The sequence below is a fragment of the Petaurus breviceps genome, unplaced genomic scaffold (assembly GCF_028583685.1).
Source record: "Petaurus breviceps papuanus isolate PSGF00001 unplaced genomic scaffold, PetGlider_PUasm1.0 98, whole genome shotgun sequence".
NCBI classification, from domain to species: domain Eukaryota; kingdom Metazoa; phylum Chordata; class Mammalia; order Diprotodontia; family Petauridae; genus Petaurus; species Petaurus breviceps.
In genome coordinates this window covers 35,245,194-35,266,006 of record NW_027187460.1, presented here as the reverse complement: position 1 = coordinate 35,266,006, position 20,813 = coordinate 35,245,194, and the positions used below count along the sequence as shown (strand labels likewise).

Here is a 20,813-nt window from a genome sequence, read left to right as displayed (position 1 = left end):
AAAACAATTTTATTGAAATAGTTACATTTTTTTTTAAACAGGTCCCAGACTCCAGGTTTAAGAACCCTTGGAATAAAGGAAGGCTTTTAGGAGGACGTGAGTTCTGAATACGAACAGGAAAATTGCTTTTTTTGGTTTCCACCAGACTTGCAATTGCACGAATAATGTCCTCTCTCTGTCCAGTTCGGTTTATTACTAAACCAGTATATAACATTTCTCCTCTCCTTTCCTAATTTAGGCTAATAAGGGTAATAAATAACAACAATGTTAACAATGTCTTGCCATTTGTATACTAAACCCAAACAGCTGGTGACCCACATAAGGGGCCACCCAGCTTTCTCTCTGTAGAGAAACCTCGGGGCCACGAGTCTACAGCCAGCTCTTGGCCACAAGCTGCCCTCAAGATCCCTGCACTGGACACCAGCCTCGTGTTTATGTTTTCCATCTGGTCCCGCCCATAAGGGCCACGCGGGCCCTGACCACTCCCATAGCACCTCCCCCTGGTCTGTAGCTCCACCCTTTCTCCTCAAGGCGGGAGGGATTCACTGCGCTCTCCCCAATCATACGCGAGCCCCGAGGCTGCCCCCAACAGAGATGGCGGCCCGGGCTTCTGTAAGGGCTGGCTGATTTTTAACACCCGGGAGAACCTACAACGGGGAGAGAAGAGTGAGCAGCTCGCGAGGATGGAGGAGGAGGGCGGCAGCAGCGGCGGCGGCACGGGCGCCGGAACGGGTACCGGCACCGGCACGGGCACGGGCACTGGCACCGGCGGCACTGGCGGAGGTGGCACGGTCAGTGGAGGCTTGCAGCAAAGGGAGCTGGAGCACATGGCAGAGATTCTGGTCACCGGGGAGCAGCTACGGTAAGGGACAGTGGCTGCGATGCCCCGGGCTGCTGCTGCTCCGCGCCCGGCTCCCCTGCCCAAGCCCCGCGCTCTGCACTGCGCTGCGCTGTGTGGCTGCTCGGCGGCTCCGTCTGGGCTCGCCCGGCTCTGGCTCCGGCTCCGGTCCCGGCTCCGGCTCCGGCTCTGGCTCCGGCTTCGGCTTGGGCTCCGACCCTGGCTCCGGTCCCAGTCCCGGTCCCGGCTCCGGCTCCGCGCGCTGCGGGCTCACGGGGCGGTGGCTGCTTGTTCCCGGTTTTCCTCTCCGAGGCTCTGGCTGTAGGCGCTGCTGGAGCTGGAGGCGCTCCTTGCGCCCCTCCTTCCCCACCAGACCCGATAAGGCTGCTTTTCCTTGGACGGGATTTGACAGCTGCTGCGGGTTAGCGCGGCTGGCAAAGGCCGAGGGGCAGGGAAGGCTAGCTCTTTCAGGGCCGGGGTATGGGTCTACACACCCTCTCCATATCCCCTTATTCTCTAGCAGCTTCCCTGCCAGGGCGGGGCGGATCTGATTGAGCTCTTCCATTTGAGATTTTCTCTCGGTTTTCCGTAGCTACTGAGACTGGGGAGAAGAAAGCATGGCAGGCAGCCCAGAAGTGGTGCCGGGGTTCTCCCTCCCAACCCAAGCGTTGTGGGTCGGGCAGAGCTGCCTGTACCCTCCCCTTACCCCCATTTCTTCCAGTTCTGCAGGAAGAATAGGAGGATCTCCCTGGGCCTGACATGCAGGGTGGGTAGGGATACAAAGAGTCTCCACTAAAGATTCACTTAATATGAACGTTGGAAAGGACCTGAAAGAACATCTAGTCCAACCATCTTGTTTCACAAATGAGGAAACAGAGGCACGAAGTGTGCCCAAGCTAATTAGCTGAATAGCTGGGCACTAGAATGAACGTCGCACGTTGCCTGATTGCCACGGCACTGTTCCTTGTCTTCATCTTGCCTAATCTAAGCTTCCTTTCTGCCTCTTCTCCAAATCTCATAGACACAACAGTTTTTATTTAGAATGGTCTGCTCATTGTAAGAGAGTTTTAAAAATGGAGCTCCGCAGTGGCAGTGGCTATATCGTCTCCGGTGTCCATCCCCTTAGAAAATCATTTAGTATAGGGATAAGATTAGAGGTACTGGTTGGAAAATATGCACCTGCTCTTTCGAAATACTTCCATGACATTTCTAGTGAATTTAAATTCCTGGTAAGGTATTTCAAGATTGAATGAATAAAGAGAGTATTTCAAAGGAGCTCAGTCCCTTGCAGCTGACCTTGTTTGCAGAAGTGAGCCAAGGATACTGAAAGTCAGCATTAGAGCTAATTGAATTTTTTAAAGAAAAGTTTTGATTTGACTTTAGAGGTAAAAAGTAATTTGCACATTTCTATTCCCATCATGGTTTCCTGTAATTCTTCCTTCAGATCAGAAATTATTTTATGTCTTGTTTTTGTCTGCCGGTTGATTAGCACAGGGCCTAGCACTGTGGCTTAATAAATACTTGTTGATTGGTTAAGAGAATAAGTTTGTCCTCCTTCATCTAAAGAAACAGATCGTGTAGAGCTGGAAGAGACCTTAAAGATCATCTAGTCTACTCATCATTTTCCAGAGGAGGAAACTGAGGTTGTGACTCATCCAAGGAAACAAAGTTAGCAAATGACAGAGCAATTTTAATATAGTGTCCCAAAAGTTTTAGTGCAATTTGGAGGACTAAGTCCTTCTTAACTTGTCTCCTGCCCCCATGCTCTGTCTAGTCTTCTTTCAACTTATATCCTTCACATACACTTGGATCAGTGATACTGGTCTCCTTGCTGTTCCTACAAGAAGACTCTCCACATCCTGACTCTAGGCATGTTCGCTGCCTATCCCCCTTGTCTAGAATTCTCTCCCTCCTCATCTCCTGCCTTCTGACCTCTCTATGTGCCTTCAAATGCCAGTTAAAGTCCCACCTTCTCCATAAGAAGCCTCTCCATGTCCACCTTAGTTCAACTGCTTTCTCTCTGCTGATTATCTCCTATGTGCCAGGTGCTATGCTAAGCTCTGGAAATACAAATACTAGCATGGTAGCCCCCTACCCTCAAAGAGCCTACATTCTAATAAGGAAAGAGAACAAATATGTGGGTTAGGAAGGGGGGGCTCAACAAATTGGAAGAGAAAGGGGTAGGGTCTGGAGAGAGTGGAAGGATTCATGGCTGGAGTCCTTTCCAAAATGGTGGTCTTGCAGAGGAAGTCTCCAGTGAGGAGAGGAAGGCCTCAGCATGGGAAGGCAGGAACTAGTTCCATTTTGTGCTAAGTCTAGGTACTTAAGTGTTGATCAATAAACCACCCCTGTATCCAAGCAAAAAATTTTTCTGTTTATAGTTTATTTGTATATATTTTCAGGTTATCCCAACCCCCTCCCCCCCCCCCCCCATTAGACTGTGAGCTCCTTGAGAGCAGGTCTTTCTTTGTATAAAGTTCTTAGCATGATGTGTGGTACAAAGTAGATGCTTAATAAATGTTTATTGACTTTTAAACTTTAATTATTTAAAATTATACTAAGACTTTTAGGATACCACATACAGTACTTCTAAAAGCCTTCTAAGTGTGAATCTCAACAAGTGTTCATTTTTATTTATTTTCTGCTTACTGCAAAATACATCCCTTTTTAAATTTAGTCTTGAACTTGAATGTTTAGAATCTAATTTCTGATTTTCTTAGGAAGCTCCTAAGTTGCTGTAATGTTCAGTTTCAGAAGTACTTACATTAAAATGAGAGATCACAGTAGATTTATTTCTTTGTCCTTTTTTTTTAAGTTTAAGTCCTAAAGTAGAATCTGTTAATTTCATTGACTTTTAGATCAAATGCTCTTCTTTCTGAATAATGAGGTAGGTTTTTGCTTACAAAGTTGTTCTTTTGAAAAAATATATAAGTGAAGGGAATATAAATTGGTCAGTTTCTGGGTTGGTTGGCTGACATTGGGAGGGAAATATAAATCAAGTTAGAACAGTCCTTCCTTCTCTTTCTAAGCTTCAGTTTCTGCCACAGTAGGGGGGGGGGGTTAAATGGAGTAAGGTTTAAAAAAGCACTCTTACTGCAATATAAATATTTTAAAGTATTTATCAGTATTTGTTGATATACACAGTCTAATATGTGTTGAGACTGGTGGCACAAGTAGAGAGTGCAAACAGATGTGGGGCATGTGCTACACCTAGGGAGAAATTGCTGTATGTTGACAGTTGGCTGCTTTCGTGGCAAAGTTAAATGGTCTCTCATTGTGAATAATTTGGAGCTTAAATATCTAAAATAAATTGGAATAGAGTAAGTCCATGTCAAAATGAGTATATCACACTACTAAACAGCATACTTAATTTAAGGATCTGGTTGATGTTATTCTTCAACTTCTTGGTTACCAGAAGAGATTGGAAAGTCTGAAAATGTTGTTAATATCACTGAAGTTACATCATCACCACCGTTACCATCACTACCACCGCCATCATCCAAAGGCCTATCTCTTTAGCACCTATCTGCTCAGAGAGAAGCCATGTGGAGCAACAGCTAAATGTGGTTCTTGGCTTATTCACTGGTCTAGTTCCCCTCAGGCATCTGTTTCCAAGGACTAAGCTTTTCTCAGCTTTGATTTCTTTTAAAGCTCAGCTCAAGTGCCATCTTCTATGTGAATCCTTTCATGTTCCACCAAGTCTTAGTGCTTTCTCTAGTACCTAGCATTTATCATATATATATATAATATATGCACATTTTATATTCTAATGTAAACATTGTCTCTCCCAATAGAATGTAAGATCTTCGAGGACAGGGATTTTCATTTTGTTTGTCTTAGTATTTTCTGTGCCTGGCACAGTGCCTAAGACATTGTAGGAACTTAATAAATACTTGTTGATTGATTGGTGAACAAAGAAATGTAAAATGGTGGAGGTAGGGAATAGGGCCATTAGGTTCTTTTTTCCTAATCACAGAAGGTGGACACTAAGACATGCAGAGGAAGCACTTAGCGCAATGTCTGGCATATAGTAGGCACTTAAAAAATGTTGATTGATTGAAGGTCAGGAGAAGAACTGATTGCAGGAGAGGGGAGAAGAAGGGAGAATATCTCCAAAATGCTTAAGACTTGCTGTTTACCCAAGGACCACAAACAACTAACCAAAAGACATGTACTAGTCATTATCTTATCTCCTTTTCTGCAAGACTTTTTCCACCCTTCTCCCCCATTACACTCTCTCTCAGAAAAGATATGGGTTCTTAGACACAGTTTATATCAAACATATATGCATCTTAGTTAAATATGTATTTTTAAATGTCCAAAAATTTTTTTTAATGTAAATGCGGAATAATAAGAAAGCATTCAATTTTTTAGTTGATTTTGTTTGGAGAAATAGTGTAGAGATGTTTCTTACTTATTCACTGTAACCACATTTTTACTATAATAAGTACAACTGATGTCTGTACACTTGTGAGAAATATGTGTGTGTGTATATACATATATATACATATATGAAATTTATTACCGAATATGTACAAAGACAAGTGTAACTTAACCAGTTAAAAATCTGTTATTGGAATATCTTTGCTTTGGGGGCATGGTAAAGGAAAGAACATTTGTTAGTTTTTTATATCACAAATTGCAAATGACCTCTGAAAAATTTTTTTGTTTTGAAATTTGAAATCTGAAAAATTTATTGTTTTGAAATGTTCACTTATTAATTCTATCCTTCTAATGAAATTTTATCTCATTTTCTATTCCAAAATTGCAGTCTGGAAAGTCCTTAGATGTATGCAATAATTCCACTTTAACTTGAAATGGTTAATGATTTTTAAGAGTATGACCAACTAATGGCTGAGAAATGTTTTAGGACTTAAGGGTAGACACTTAGTTCAAAATCAATCCTAAGGAGAACTAAAGAAGAGAATATAATACATGTTGGCATTGGAAAGGAACAATATATACATGGTGATATTTTATTGAATTGTACAAATTTTAGGTTAATTGGAATTCAGTTTTTAATGTTACAAGATGTTCACCTATTATAATGATTCCAATTGTCACAAGGGTGCATAGAGGAAGGATAGACCTGGCAAATAGACCTTTTCCCTTTGGATGACCAGAATTGCTTCATAAAGGATTCCAATCCAGCTATCTCATGTATACATTTTGGTCAGAAAAGGGTCTTAGATTTCCCCAGCGTATTGCTCCAGTAACTAGGCTTCTTAATAAGTCTCTGGGTGTTTACCTGTTTTTTGTTTGTTTGTTTTTTGAGGGGGAAAGGCAAGACAATTGGGGTAAAGTGACTTGCCCAAGGTCACACAGCTAGTATATGTGTCAAGTTTCTAAGGTCAAATTTGAACTCAGGTCCTTCTGATTCCAGGGCTGGTGCTCTAATTCACTGCCAGATGCTCCAAGGTGTTTACCTGTTTGCTTGCTTCTCTGTAGTACTTATGTGTATTCTGGGGACTTAGCTAATGTAGTATAAATTGTGTTAAGTTTTATGAGCCAGAAAGGCTTCGGTGACTTTGTGTATCTGTCTGTTATCTGAGAAACAAAAAGCATTTATTAAGCATCCACTATGTGCTAGGCATGTAGGAATAAAAAGATAAAAATAAAAGTCCCTGCCCTCAAGGAATTTACTTTCTACTGGAAGGAAACCACATGTGTGAACACATATACCAATTGATACAAAGCAGTTTTGTGGAGTGGAGACTGATAAATAGGGGAATCAAAGCTGCATCACAAAGGGCAGCAAGGTGGAACTGTGATTAGAGCTGTGGGCCAAGAGTCAGGAAGACTTGAGTTTAAATCCTCAGCCTCAGACAATTATGAGGTGTGTGACTATCCTGGGCAAGTCACTTAACTGCTGTTCCCTGCCTCAGCTTCTTCCTCTGTAAAATAGGGATAATATCACCTCCTCTCAGGGTTGATGTGAGGATCAAATGAGATCATTCTAAAGCACTTAGCACAATGCCTGGTACATAGTGAGTTCTATATAAGGTTAGCTATCATCATCATCATCATCATCTTGTGTATGGAATGTCAAGCAAAGGTTAAGGCCTACACCTGGTAATATGGTCCTGCTTCAGGTTGTCCTGTTTGAAAAAGCCTGGCTCAAGTCCATGAGTGTTGAGAACAAGGAACAGCTGCAGAGAATTGGCTTTCTTGCAAGAGGAGCAAGAAAACCTATCATTCGATCACAAACAGCTCAGCAGCTCTCTAGACCATGAGTTGAAGTTGGGAAAAAAAAAAAAAAACAACAAAAAAACATGTGGAACTAATGAATATCCTTTTAAAAAAATCATTAAATAGGAACATCCCTTTTAAATCATCTTGTAACTCATGCGAGGCCAGCAACTTCATTACTTTACATGTTAAATTCTGGATAGCTTTTAACAAATTGCGACACCCACCCGGGGTGGTCTGTTTCTGGGAAAAGGCAGAGGAGGAGCTGGGGACCGGCAACAAATATGTGTGTATGTATCAGTGTGTATCCATACAGAAGGCTGCTGGCATATATTTTAAAATAATTCATTTTGTGACACAGGGGTACCCTTCTTTGTCTGTGTTATATTGAGGATTATTCTTTCATTCCTTAAACACACTTTAAAAAGAAGAGTTTGTCCCTTCTCACAGAATCTTAGAATAAAAAATATTAGCAGACAAGATTTAGTTGAGGTCATAGGGAATAATAGAGATATGTAGCAGCTGAAAGTGTGCTCCAAGTACACATTTTAAGCTACCCTTCCATGGTTAGGTGTAATGGACCTGACCCTATCAATTATACAGAAACCTTGCTGTCTACTAAACCTGGGTGCCTCACTTTACACATAGGATGTTCCTAGAAAGCTTCTTAAAACACCAATCTTTGTGAAGAGGATTGTACTTTTTCTGTCATAACTGTTTGATATTTAGATGAATTCTGTGATGAATACTTTTGCAATATGAATAATAATCCATTGATTATCTGTTTTTTTTATAAATTTGTATTTTCATTTATTGGATTTTCTTAAAGCAGGGCATATCTCTGTCTCTGTTTCTCTCTCCTCCTCCCTACCCCCAGTAATTTACACATAGTAGGTGCTTAATAGACCCTTGTTGAATTGAATACAAGACAGAGTTTTCTAACTCACTTAAAATGACAATATAAGTGCCTTTAAAATGGTGCCATTAACTCTGGTAGCAGGCCAGGCGTCAGAGGCTGGCATGTACTGATGGAAAGCCAGAAATTTGAAATCCTAAATCTGTATAGTCTCATCTTTAAAATGAACTGAAGAAGGAAATGGCAAACCACTACAGTATCTCTGCCAAGAAAACCCCAAATGGGGTCAACAAAGAATTGGACACGACTGAAAAATGACTGAACAACAACAACAAATCTGTATAGTATATAAACATTATGCTTTGTCATGAACAGAAAAGTGAGACTAGCGAGAAATGGACATTTTTAAAACAAAATTTCGGTAACATTTCTTTGGGATTTGTATATTGACTACGAATTTTTTTTCAAGTTAGATTTTAAGTCAAGCCCCTTTTTTTAATCTAGTGAAAGCACAGGACCCCCACAGAGCAGAAGAACAATGACACTTGTGTTCACAAGGAGTGGGAATGGAAACAGATTCTCTTGAATTAACTATTTATCTACAGAATTTACTGCAAGAGAAACCCTTAGAGAATTACTGTATAGGAGGCATGTTATACAGTGATCTTTCATTGGCTCTGGAATCAAAGGACTTGGGTTCTAATCCCACCTTTAGCACTTGCTAATTATTCATTTTTGGATGAGTCAAAGTGTCTGGGGCTTAGTTTCCTCATTTGTAAAATGAGGGGTTAGATTAGATGGCCTTTTAGGGCTCTTTCAATTCAAAATCTATATTCTTTCTGGAAAGCTCGGAATTAATTATAAGAGCCCTCATCTCAGGTTCATCTCAAATGAGATAAATGTGCTTTGCAAACCTTAATATGTGTGTGTGTATGTATAATGCCAGTTATTCTTTAGGTAGCCTTATGGGAATATGGTCCTATATTCCTTAGCTTTTATTAAATGAATTGATGAAGGGCTAGGAGGAATGCTGATCTCCTTTAAAGGCACAGGGTGAGGGGCGGCTAGGTGGCTCAGTGAATAGAGCGCCTGCCCTGGAGTCAGGAGGACCTGAGTTCAAATTCAGTCTCAGACACTTAACACAAAAAACTAGCCATGTGACCTTGGGCAAATCACTTAACCCCAATTGCTCTATCTTCCCCCCTCCAAAAAAAAAAGGCAAAAAAAAATTAAAGAGAGGGTGAATGTGACTCCATTTCTGGAATGATGTAAAAGAAAAGGTGGCTTTGAGTGCCTCCTGAGGAAAAGAAGAGGAATGAAATCAAAACTTTCCAGGCTTTCCACTCCGATCTCCTGTATCATGTACGTATGGGGTCAGTCTCTGTTTGGAAACATTATGTCCCCGTATCTGGAAAGCATTTCCATATTCACTTTCTAGTTTATGATGTTCAAGCCACAATGAAAAAGCAAGAAGAGTTTTACATCGAATACTACCTTTTTAGGAATTTCTCAAGTGGAAGCATCTTTTGTTTATCCTGCTTCAAAATAAACCTCAGAGAGGGTATTAGTTTCTCTTCAGTGGGATATGGAGAAGTCATGGTAAGCTTATGGAGCAGGAGTATAAATTAATAAATTTTTTGTTATCAAGGAATTCTATGCCAGGCCAGAAAGAAGCAATATACAAATGAAAGTGGGAAATGGTTTAAAGAAACTATTGTTGTGGTGTTCTTCTTGTGTTGTCTAAGCTGTGTTTGTGTGCACATTTGCATGTGTGAGTGTATATGTGTATGTGTATATATATATATACACACACACATACACACACACATATATAGTCAGCAAGTATTTATTAAGCTTCTACTATGTGTCAGCTGCTGTGCCTTGTAAGGGCTGGTGATACAAAGGAAGGCATAAAACAGTCTGCCCTCAAGGAGCTCACAGTCTACTGGGGGAGAAAACATGCAAAGAACTATGTGCAGGAAAGCTGCATGCAAGATAAATTGGAGATAATCCTCAAAGGGAAAGCACTAGGGATAAGAAGGATTGGGAGAGTGTTACAGAACAGTTTGAGATTTCCACTGACAATGAATTTACTTATCAGAGTTCCTTACACTAATGGAATCATAGGTCCAGAACATATACACGAAGACATACAGACATGTGTACACACACATACATACACATACACACATATGTTAGGTACTGGACCTTGGTTGATGGAGGGAATGCCCTCTACCAATACAAGTATCTCTCTGCAACTTCTAGTCTGAGAATTGCCTTGAGCACTGAGAAGGTCAGTGATTTGCCCCCAGGGTCACAAATCCAGTGTATATCCAAGCAAGGACTTAACCAAGGTTTTCCAGACTGGAGGCAACATCTTTGCTTGACTTTCTTTTTCTTATTATTATGGAAAGTACCATCATTCTCCCAGTCAACCCAAGTTCACAACTGATATGGCATCCTCAGTTCCTCACTTTCCCTTACCCCAAATATCAATTCTATTGTTAAATCTTATCATTTTTACTTTTACAACACCTCTCATATCTGTCCTTTCTCTCAGTCACCTAGACACACCACTCTGGTGTGTATAGGCTTTCATCACTTCTCACCCAGACTATTACAATAGGCTTCTAATTGGTGCCCTTGCCTCAGGCATCTCCCCACTCCAAATCCTGCCTTGACTCAGGGGATACACAGATTTTCCCTAAAGCTCAAGTTTGACCATGTCACTGCCCTACTTAATAAACTCCAGTGTCTCCCTATTACCTCTAGGATAAGATATAAATTCCTCTGATATTTAAAGCCCTTCCTAGCTAGCCCTTTCCAACTTTTCCAGTTTTTTGTTTTTTTTTTGCTTTTTGGAGGGGGGAAAGTAGGGCAATTGGGGTTAAGTGATTTGCCCAAGGTCACAGGGCTAGTTTTTGTGTTAAGTGTCTGAGGATCCAAACTCAGGTCCCCCTGACTCCAGGGCTGGTGTTCTATTCACTGTGCCACCTAGCCGCCTCCAGTCTTCTTAAAGGCATATACATGTCACAATTGATAGAAGGTGGACCTGGCATCAGAAAGACTTGAGTTCAAATGCTACCTCAAACAGTTACTAGCTGTGTAACTACTTCTGGACAAGTCACTTCACCTCTCCCTGATTTACTTTCCTCATCTGTAAAATGGGGCTAATAATACTCTTACCTCCCAAGGTTATTGTGAGGATCAAATGAGATATTTGTGAAGTGCTTAGCACAGTGTAGACATTTCATAAATACTCATTCCCTTCTTACACTTTCCTCCCACTCCATACATTCTATCATTCAGCTACATTGGCTTACATCTCTTGACTCTATTATCTTTGCAGTGTTTAAACTCTGTGCTGGTAATGCTCTTCCTCCTTTTCAGGGGCCCCTTCACTTCCCTGGCTTCCTCTAAGATTTTGTTCAAATCCCATCTTCTACAGGAGGCCTTCCCCTTCTCTCCCAGGTCCTTTCCCTCTGAGATCACTTTATATCAACTCAGACTATCCCTTTTCTGCACATAGGGTACGTTGACATGTTGTCTCTTTCATTAGATTGTTAACTCCTTGAGAACAAGGACCATTTTTTTTTTTAATCTTTGTAGCCCCAGTGTTTAGCACATTACTTGTCAATCTCTCACTCTGGTTGATTGACTGCTTTAATCCGACTATATGAGCTCTCTCTTTCTCTCTTCTCTCTTTCTCTCCTTCTCTCCCCCTCCCCCATACATAACACTTAGCACAATGCCAAGTACATAGTAGGTGCTTAATAAATGTTTACTGGTTAATTGATACACACATAATTTATTATGAACTTTAAACATTAGAAACCACAATTAAACATATTTTCTAATCATTTGCATTTGAAAATATTAATTTTGACATGCAAAATGGCCCTAATTTAGCAGAGCCAGCATAATGAGAAGACCTCAGTCAGAAAGACCTAGGAATCAATTCCCCTCTGACACATACTCTCTGGTATGTCTACTAGGAAGTCATTTGCTCTCAGAGTGCCTCAGGCACTCTCTTAGACTATAAAGTACTTGTTTGTTCTTCATTCTTATCAGGAAGGCAATAGTTTGTCTTGCCAGTAAATTGTATTGAAGTGAGGGAGGGCTAATGCAGAGTCACCAGCTTCACTCTCTCCTCCAGAGCCATCTGGGTCCAGTGGCCAGGATATAGAGCAGGAGATGGCTCTGGATGCTGTGGGAGACCTTGGCCTTTTTAAGCTAAGGTCTATCCCAGGTCTCAGTTTGACTGAGGCAACACCCATTCAGTGCTTAAGGCTAGGTAAGAAATGAGGCAAAGAATAGCCTCTTTTACCAAGTTTAAAAAAATCATTCTGGGAGGGGAAGACCCTCAGGGTTTTTGGCCACTACAGAAATAATTGCTATTTACACTCACTCTGAACCATCTGGGTTTAAGGCAAGGTCCTTAAAGAAGAAATTTAGCCAGTAAATCCCAAGATATCTTGAGACATTTCAGCTATCAAAATTTATATTCCTTTAGTCAGAGTGCCAGCAAGTAAAGGTGTGACTCCCTATGTGGACAGAGGGAGAGGAGGGAGGGAAAAGGGGAGGGAAGGAAGGATGAATGGATGAATGAACGGATGGAAGGAGCTGTGTTGCCCAATGTAATTGTCCAGTTGGGTCCCCAGTGGGGCAGCTGCTACTACTCACAGGTTGTTGCTTTTCCTTCAGTTCTCAAAGAGGACTATGACATCAGGAAGGTGATGCCATGACTTGCAAGTGAATTGAATTTAATTGAGGGAAGGCTGTGTAAAGTCACCAGCCTCACTATCTCCTCCAGAGCTATGGGGGTCCAGTGATATAGATCAGGATGAAAGGAGATGTCCTCTGGGTACTCATTAATTATTTGTTGAATGACAAGTGAAGTAAGGAAAGAAATTTTGAACCATTTCTGGCTTTTTTTTTAAAGGAAGGCTAAATTCCAGGTTCAAGATTCTTGTTATTTCCCATTACATGATAATAGGACCATAGAATAAATGAAAAAGAGTGATGGACTGACTGACTCCTTCCAAAGTCATTCAAAAACTTTGCTCCATTGGGTGAGTAGACTCATACAACATGAGAGTAAGTGGATCAGAATTTCTCCTAGAATAATAATTTAAATTCCATATCATCTCTTTGAAATCAAATTTACAGGATAGTCAATAGCATGTGTGAGGGTGGATTAATATATCTATGAAAACTTCAACTCAAGAATTAGATTCAGTGAAGAGATCAAAGGTCCTTCAATGACTCCATACATCTTCAAGTTCCTGGAATAAGGTAAATCTGACTATGACCCAAACAGAGTTTCGGGATGGTGGAGCATGGAACGAGAGGACTCTAATACTGCAATCTTAGAATAATGAGAACAGTTAGGAGTTTACACCAATCCCCATCACCATTATAGTAATTGTCACATAAGCAGATTGAACACATTTGTCTGTTCTCATTTCAGTTTTTGCCACAAGACCAATGTACTAGAATTTTAATGCTATATAATGTTATATTCTGTAAATTAAAGCAGTATGGCATACTAGATGGGAATAGCATATTTTACTGTTCATTACATCTGCTCTGACTGTACTGCTGCTAAGTTCTGATTTTTCCTTCCACCCTGAGACATCTTTCTGATATTTGCTGAATAGCTATTAGGTAGGGAGAAATACATCAAGGTAATATCATGGCACTGTAGCTAATAGAGCCTGGAGGAATCCAGGGAGGATACTGCCTAAATTATGGCAATGGTTCACAGACAGGCTGGTCCTGTAGATATGTATAGACAGTAAGCAGAACGACCATGGGCACTATGGGCAGGTTCTGGATTGTCTCTAGTTTTGAGGAGTCCATAGAGGGCTAGTCAATTCTAGATTCAGCCCAGAAATTTAGTTAAAAATTGCAATAGGTCTAGTGACCAAAAACAAAACTTGAAACCTAGCCTTACAGTGTGCTCTGAATCTACTGTGACCTCATCTCCAAACCAGCTTCTCAAGGGAACTGATTTGTCTTTGTTCCTTTTTATGACTCTTTCTATGTTCGTAGCTGTTTGCATGTTGTCTTCTCTACTAGAATGTAAGCTTCTTGAGGGCAGTGACTGGATTCCTGCTTCTTGTTGTATCCCCAGCAGACAAGAAGTACTTAATGAATGCTTCTTAACTGAATATCATTAAAATTTGCTTAAGAGCTATCTTGAGTTTTCTGCTTCCCTCTTTTTTCTACACTTTCCCTTAGACAATTCAGTCACCTTCACAATTTTAACTACCATCCCTATATTTTCATTCTGGAACTCACTGCTGAGCTCCAAGCCCATTTCTCCAACTGTCTATCAGATACTGCCCCTTTGATAGTTGACTATCATCTCAAACTCAGCACAAATCAGATGGAACTCACCATTTCCCCTTCTGTCGAGTTCCCATTCCCAAGAAATGACACTACCATTCTCCTAGTCATTCAGGCTTTAAACCTTGGAGGGATCTTTGATGTTTCTTTCTCCACCATTATTGTCTATGTATTTTTTCCCTGTAAAATGTCTCTCATGAACAAAAGGAAATAAAAGATTATTCTGTTTACTATGGATAAATCATAATACTTGATTTTGGAGGTTTGATCCAAAAGACATCATTGACAGAGGACTATTTCACTAAAGGACTTTATTGATTATCTCTTCCATTGTGTTGCTGTTTCCCTTTTCCCCTCATCTCAAACGTTTCTTTTGCTTGGGGCTCTACTGTTTGGGCTTCAGATAGGAGATATCTTTTATTAATAATTATAATGAGAGCTAGCCTTTATAACCCTTTAAAGTTTTGCTTTACATAAGCAGTGTGTCCCCAAAATCCTAGTACAGTCTTCAGCTTTAATAGTTTTAGGCATATAGCTTAATAGGTATGTAACTAAACGTGTAATAAAGTATAATAACTTGAGATAACACAGGTTGCCCTAAAAGTCTTAGCATAGTCTTCAGTTCTATTAACTTGGGATCTCATTGGATCCTCACAACAATGCTGAGAGGTAGGTGCTATTATTATTCCCATTTTACAGATGAGGAAATTGAGGCTGAGAGGTTTAGTGACTTGTCCAGTATCATACGTCTAGTATGTGGCTGATACACCACATTCCCCTGACTCTTAAGTTCAGATCTCTAATTTAGATGCCTCAAGTAGAGACCACTATGACTTGGATCTCTCTTTCTATCATTGAGTGAGACACCTCCATCCAAGGGCACCCTCTCCCAGGCAAAGGTAACTTCAACCTCATAAATAGACTTATGCAGCAGATTTAATCTTCAAGTTTATTGCTACCTGGATCTCCTTCTGCCCTGTGGCTAGTGAATTCTTACCTATTGCTCCTCTCATTTCTGTGATTCAGGACCATTCATTGATATGAGTATTCCCTGTAGGGGCAGAGATTGCTACCCCTGTATACCTCACCCTGGGATTCTTATCCTGGCCTACCATAAATCCAGTACTTAATGTACTGGTGGATAGAGCATTGGGACTAAAATCAAGAGGATTGATCTTGCCTCAGACACTTATCAGCTGCATGACCCTGGGCAGCTTGGTTAACCCTCATGGTCTCATTTTCCTACTCTGTAAAATGAAGTAGAGAAGGAAATGGCAAACCATTCCAGTATCTCTGCCAAGAAAACCCCAAATGGGGTCACAAAGAATCAGGCATGACTGAAATGACCAAACACCAAAATGTACTAGTGGTTATCTCCTGGAGCTTTGGACATTGCATAGACACCAGTGGGAGCTCCCAGGCTATCACTATGTGATGGAGCAGCCATTTTTTTCAGTCACTCATTTCTCTGATGACAGCCTTCATGCCCCTTTGGTTCAACTCTTCATGGCTAAGACATTGTATCCTCTTCCTACTGTGAGCCTTTCTGTTGTCCTAGAGGTGAACTGCAGCTTTGGTTTTTTTAATGACTGTGGTTTTCCATAACTTGCAACCATATATTGTCACTAGAATACTTAGGATAGAGATTGATTGCGATTTCATTGGCATAGAGAACTCCCAGAGGAGGAACCTCCTTCTGTTGATGCAAGTGGGACACTTTTCTGCAACTTATCATCTTAGTTGCCCAAAGTAGTGAGAGGCCAAATGGCTTGTCTAGGGTCACATAGGAAGTCAGAGGTAGGACTTGAAACCAGGCCTTCTTAGTTCTGAGAGCATCTGTAAAATGAGCTGGAAAAGAAAATGGTAAACCACCCCAGCATCTTTGCCAAGAAAATCCTAAATGGGGTCACAAAGAGTTGGACATGACCAAAAACGACTAAACAAACAATCATTTTCCAGGGATTAATTTAATGTCATCTACAAACAGACATCTGAAGGACCTCACCATTTATAGGGAATCTCTCTTCCTTTGGTCTCCTCATTGGCATCCTCCATGGCAGTGGCAAATATCTTTAACAAGCATATATCTCCCTGATTTCTGCTTTGCTTTATCTCAATAAGCAGAGAGTCATCGAACAAAGTTATCTCCATAATTACATCTTTCAGAAAAATTTTGTATGACTTTGACATATGCCTGAGATATAGGAAAATAAACTTCAAGGTAGTAATTTGCTCTGCCAAATCAAATGCAAGTTCATACTCAGCAAACAAACATAATTAGGATCTTTTATGTTCTCTACCTTTTAGTCATTTTTGTTACTATCATGATTTGGTCTGATGTAGAAAACCATTTTCCAGAACCCCATCATTTCCCCTTTCCTACCTTTATCAATGTGTAGATTATCCACATGAAGATTTTAATGGGATGGAAAAGTAGGCATATGGAGTGAGAGAAATTAATATTCTTTCAAATGACCTTTGTCCCTCTTTGGTTATAAGGGCTGTGATTCCTCCCCTCCCCATGCCCCTCAAAAATGCTTGTCTTCTTCCAGTCTTTCAACCCTTCTGAGAATCAACCCTTCATTGCCCTCAAAGGTACATCTACTTCCACACAGATCTGTTGTGTGTATGCTTGATCTAGTCCAGCTACTCTTCACATTTTTGTTTTCTTTAGTGACATTTTTACTTCTTTATGCAACACACCAAGTTCTTTGATGTTAGAATTCAAGGGTGGTGACTCCACCATAATTAAAGATGAAAGGAGTTTGTTGTACTGGGACCTAAGGCTGAGCTTTCCTGATTGGTGAGTGAGTGGACACTGACTCACATAGCCCACTACTGTATATCTAACCATCCCCAGACCAGACCATCCAGGCCATGTTTTACATTCCATTCAGCTGTCTACCTGGTGACCTTCTTGTCATCCAACCTTCTGCTGCATCCTCTAGGCCACAAGATTTCTGGAGAACATGCCCTGGGGAGGGGGTGGGGCAGCGCTTACTACATTAAAGTTTAAAACTCCTGCTCTCAGAAATTAATTGGTACAAAAGTGAGCCCGAACTCACATAGTTCATTGTATTTAGCCAGTCCCAGCCCAGAACATCTAGACCATGCTTCATATCCCTTTAAGGCTATAAACCCAAATAATCATTTTGCTGCTTACTTTGCCATTATGGATATTCTGTGATCCTTTGCCGCTTTGTCCTTCCACTGTTCATATCATGCTAATTCTTAACCATGGCTCACCACCCCCCTTCTATTTCTGTACTCAAGTCACTGAATACAAGATAATGGAAATAATGCAACCATGCCATTAAATTCATGTTATCAAATCTCAGTTGGGTTCCTAACTGCTGTATTTAATGTCTGATGGACTATTATATTCCCCACAACAGCTGTTCAGAATCTTTTCTCTCAAGACTCTTACTCCATCTCTCCTCTGTGGATGACTTTCTTTGCCTTCTTATTTTATTGGGAAAGATTGAGGTCACTTATCATCAGATTCTGCATCTCTCTTCTTCCAAACTTTAAAATTGCCCTGAATCTTCACCTATTCCACCCCTTCTTGTTTTCCCTTTGGTTCCAGTTGTCTCTGGAACTCTAACCCTTCCTGTCTCCTTTGGAGACCTGGCTCATTTATCTTCCTCATCACCCTTCTCTTCCACCCCCAACCTCTCTTCTTCATCATCTCCCTACATAGCTGTTCCTTCCAAATTACTAGGGACATGGACCATCTTTTATATTTAAAAAAAAAAACTTCCTTTGACCCGTACCATCTCAAGCTATCATGTGATCATTCACTGCATCATCTCTTTCTTTCTCTGATAAACTTTTAGAAAGAGGAATCTGTACTTTCTGTTTCTCCTTCATCATCACCTTGCTCACTAACCATATCATTAGAATCATTCAGTCAGCCCATAAGCATTTATTAAGCATTTACTATGTACCAGAAACTTCGATAAACCCTGGGATACAAAGAAAGATGAAAAACAGCCCCTCGCCTTATGGAGCTCACATTCCAATGGGGGAGACAACAGGCAAAAAACTGTGCATACAGGGTATATGGGAAAGGGCCAGGAACCTCTTGCAGAAGGTGAACTGAGACTTGAAGAAGCCAAGGTGAGAAGGGAGGGAATTTTACACATGAGGGACAGTGGAAAAGTTGAGAGAGAGAGTGTGTTGTGTGAGAAGAATAGCAAGAAGGTCATTGTCATTGGACCATAAAGTAGGTAGAATGCAGTAGATTATACGGGTACAATCACTTTTTTTCTATTCTACTATATTACAGAAATGCTTGTTTTATTTCTGAATTTCAAAATAAAATAAATAAAATTTAAAAAAAAGAGAAGACTGGGATGGGAGGAAGAGGTGAGGTTGTGCAGGGCTTTAAAAAACAAACAAAGGCTTTCATATCTGATCCTGGAGGTGATAGGGAGCCACTGGATTTTATTAAATTGGGGGGATGGGAGGGTGACATGGTCAGGCCTTCAGTTTGGTAAAGTCACTTTGGCAGCTGAGTGGAGGATGGAATGGAGGAGGTAGAGACTTGAGGAAGGAAGAGGTTAATGCAAAATACAGGTGTGAGGCAATGGGGACCTGCACAAGAGTTGGAGATATGTGATTGGAGAGAGGGGAACATGGAAGAGACACTGTCAAGGTAGAAATGACAAGATGTGGGAATAGACTGGATATATGGGGTGGCTGTGAGGGAGGACTTGAGCATGATGGCTAGGTTGGTAACAGGGAAGATGATGGTACCTTTAAAAGCCACAGGTAAGTCTGAGAAAAGGGAGGGCTTTTTTTTGGAGATAGTGAGTATAGTTTCAGAGAAGTTGTGTTTGAGGTTTTTAAAGGCAGTTGATGACATGAGAATGGATCCTAGGACTACTGATATAGAAATGAAAATAACCTAAGTGGTCATGTAATTACAGTCTACTTATTTTGCAGATGGAGGAACTGAGGCCCAAGGAAGTTAAATGACTTGACCAAGGTTATACAGGTAGCAGACATCAGAGGCAAAATTTGAACCCAGGTTTTCTGACTCCACAGATAGTCTTCTTTTTGCTTTTTCTCCTTTATCATGCTACCCTAGCAAAGTGACTTGTTCCAGAACCACCATTTTTTTAAGTGTTTAGAACAATGTAGTATATTATTTTTTAAAAAATTATTTTGTATTATTTTAAATTTATGAAATAAAACAGACATTTCATAACATAGAATAATAAAACAATGATTGCACATGAAATGACAAGTCTATTATATATAACTTGCTATTCCTTTTAAATATATAATGAAGTTATCATGTAAAGATTTTTTTTTACTCTTCCCCTTCCCCCATCCCCTGACCCTAGAGATGGCTACCATTAGACATAAATATACATATATATCACAGATTTTAAAGAAATCTCCTTCTCAGAAGTCACCAATGAGCATTTAAATGACTAAATTCAATGGCCTTTTAAAAATAATCTTCATTCTTCTTGACCTTACCTTCAGCATTCAACACCAAGGAGCACTGTGATTTAGTGGAAAGAACACTGGACTTGAGTAAAAAGTTCATATTTCGACTCAGGAACATATTAGTTCTGTGACCTTGGGGAAGTCATTTATCTCTCAGAAGTTTAGTTTTTCCATTTGTAAAATAGAGATAATAAAATACTACCTACAACAATGGTGGCAGCAGTAACAGCAGCAGCAACAAACATTTATTAAATGTTTATTATGTGGCAGGTCCTATGCTAAGTGCTGGGGATGCAAAGGCAAACAAAAATTGTCCCTGTCCTCTAGGAGCTCACAGCCTACCTACCACTCAGAGCTTTTGTAAGAAGTTTTGAAAACTTAAAAAAGTGCTGTATACACAAGAGGTACTATTATGTTGACAACCTCCTTCTTCTGAATACTTTCTGTTTCCTTTACTTCCATGACACTGCTCTCTTCTCAATATCCTATTGACTTTGGACATTCTTATTCTCCGTAATTTCATTATCCTCAATTTGAGCTCCCTCCTCCCCCAAGTTTTTGATATACCCTGAGAGATTTCCCTAGGCCCTCTTTTCTCTATATATCTTCCATTAGTGATCTCATTTACTTTCATAAATTTAATTATCACCTCTATATAGATGACTTCTGGGCCTAATCTTTAAACTTCAAATTTTTATCTAATAATCTTGTTGGAACTTCAAACGCAACTTGTTCAAAACTAAATTTATTATATTCTCCCCTAAACTGTCTCCTTTGTGTTTCTTCATAGCTGTTGATTGGACCACCATCCCTCAGTCACACAGGGTCAAAAGCACAGGATCTAAAGCAGGAAAAGCCCTTAGAAGTCATTTAGCCAAGACCCTTCATTTTATAGATGAAGAGAATGAGATTCAGTGATTAGCCCAAGACCACACAGGTAGAACACAGCAGAGCCAGCATGTGAACTCAGGGTCTGTGACGACAAACCCAGACTTTTACTTGCACCACATTGCTTCCTGACCAATAGTCATGTCTGGCCCAATTACAGAAATTATCTCAATTACCACCACTGATTGGCAATGCTAAGTGCTCTGAGGAAAGCTAGCACTTTCTTATTAA

At 40.4% G+C, this 20,813-nt stretch overlaps 1 protein-coding gene across 1 annotated transcript in view; it reads left to right on the top strand.

The window, feature by feature from the left end:
• Positions 1-539: 539 nt before the first annotated feature.
• DEPTOR (DEP domain containing MTOR interacting protein) overlaps positions 540-20,813 on the top strand; it is a 212,488-nt gene continuing 192,214 nt past the window's right edge. The window contains exon 1 of the mRNA XM_069081160.1: positions 540-862. Coding sequence (XP_068937261.1) covers positions 684-862 — 179 coding nt within the window. The 5' untranslated portion in view covers positions 540-683. The remainder of the gene's footprint in view (positions 863-20,813) is intronic.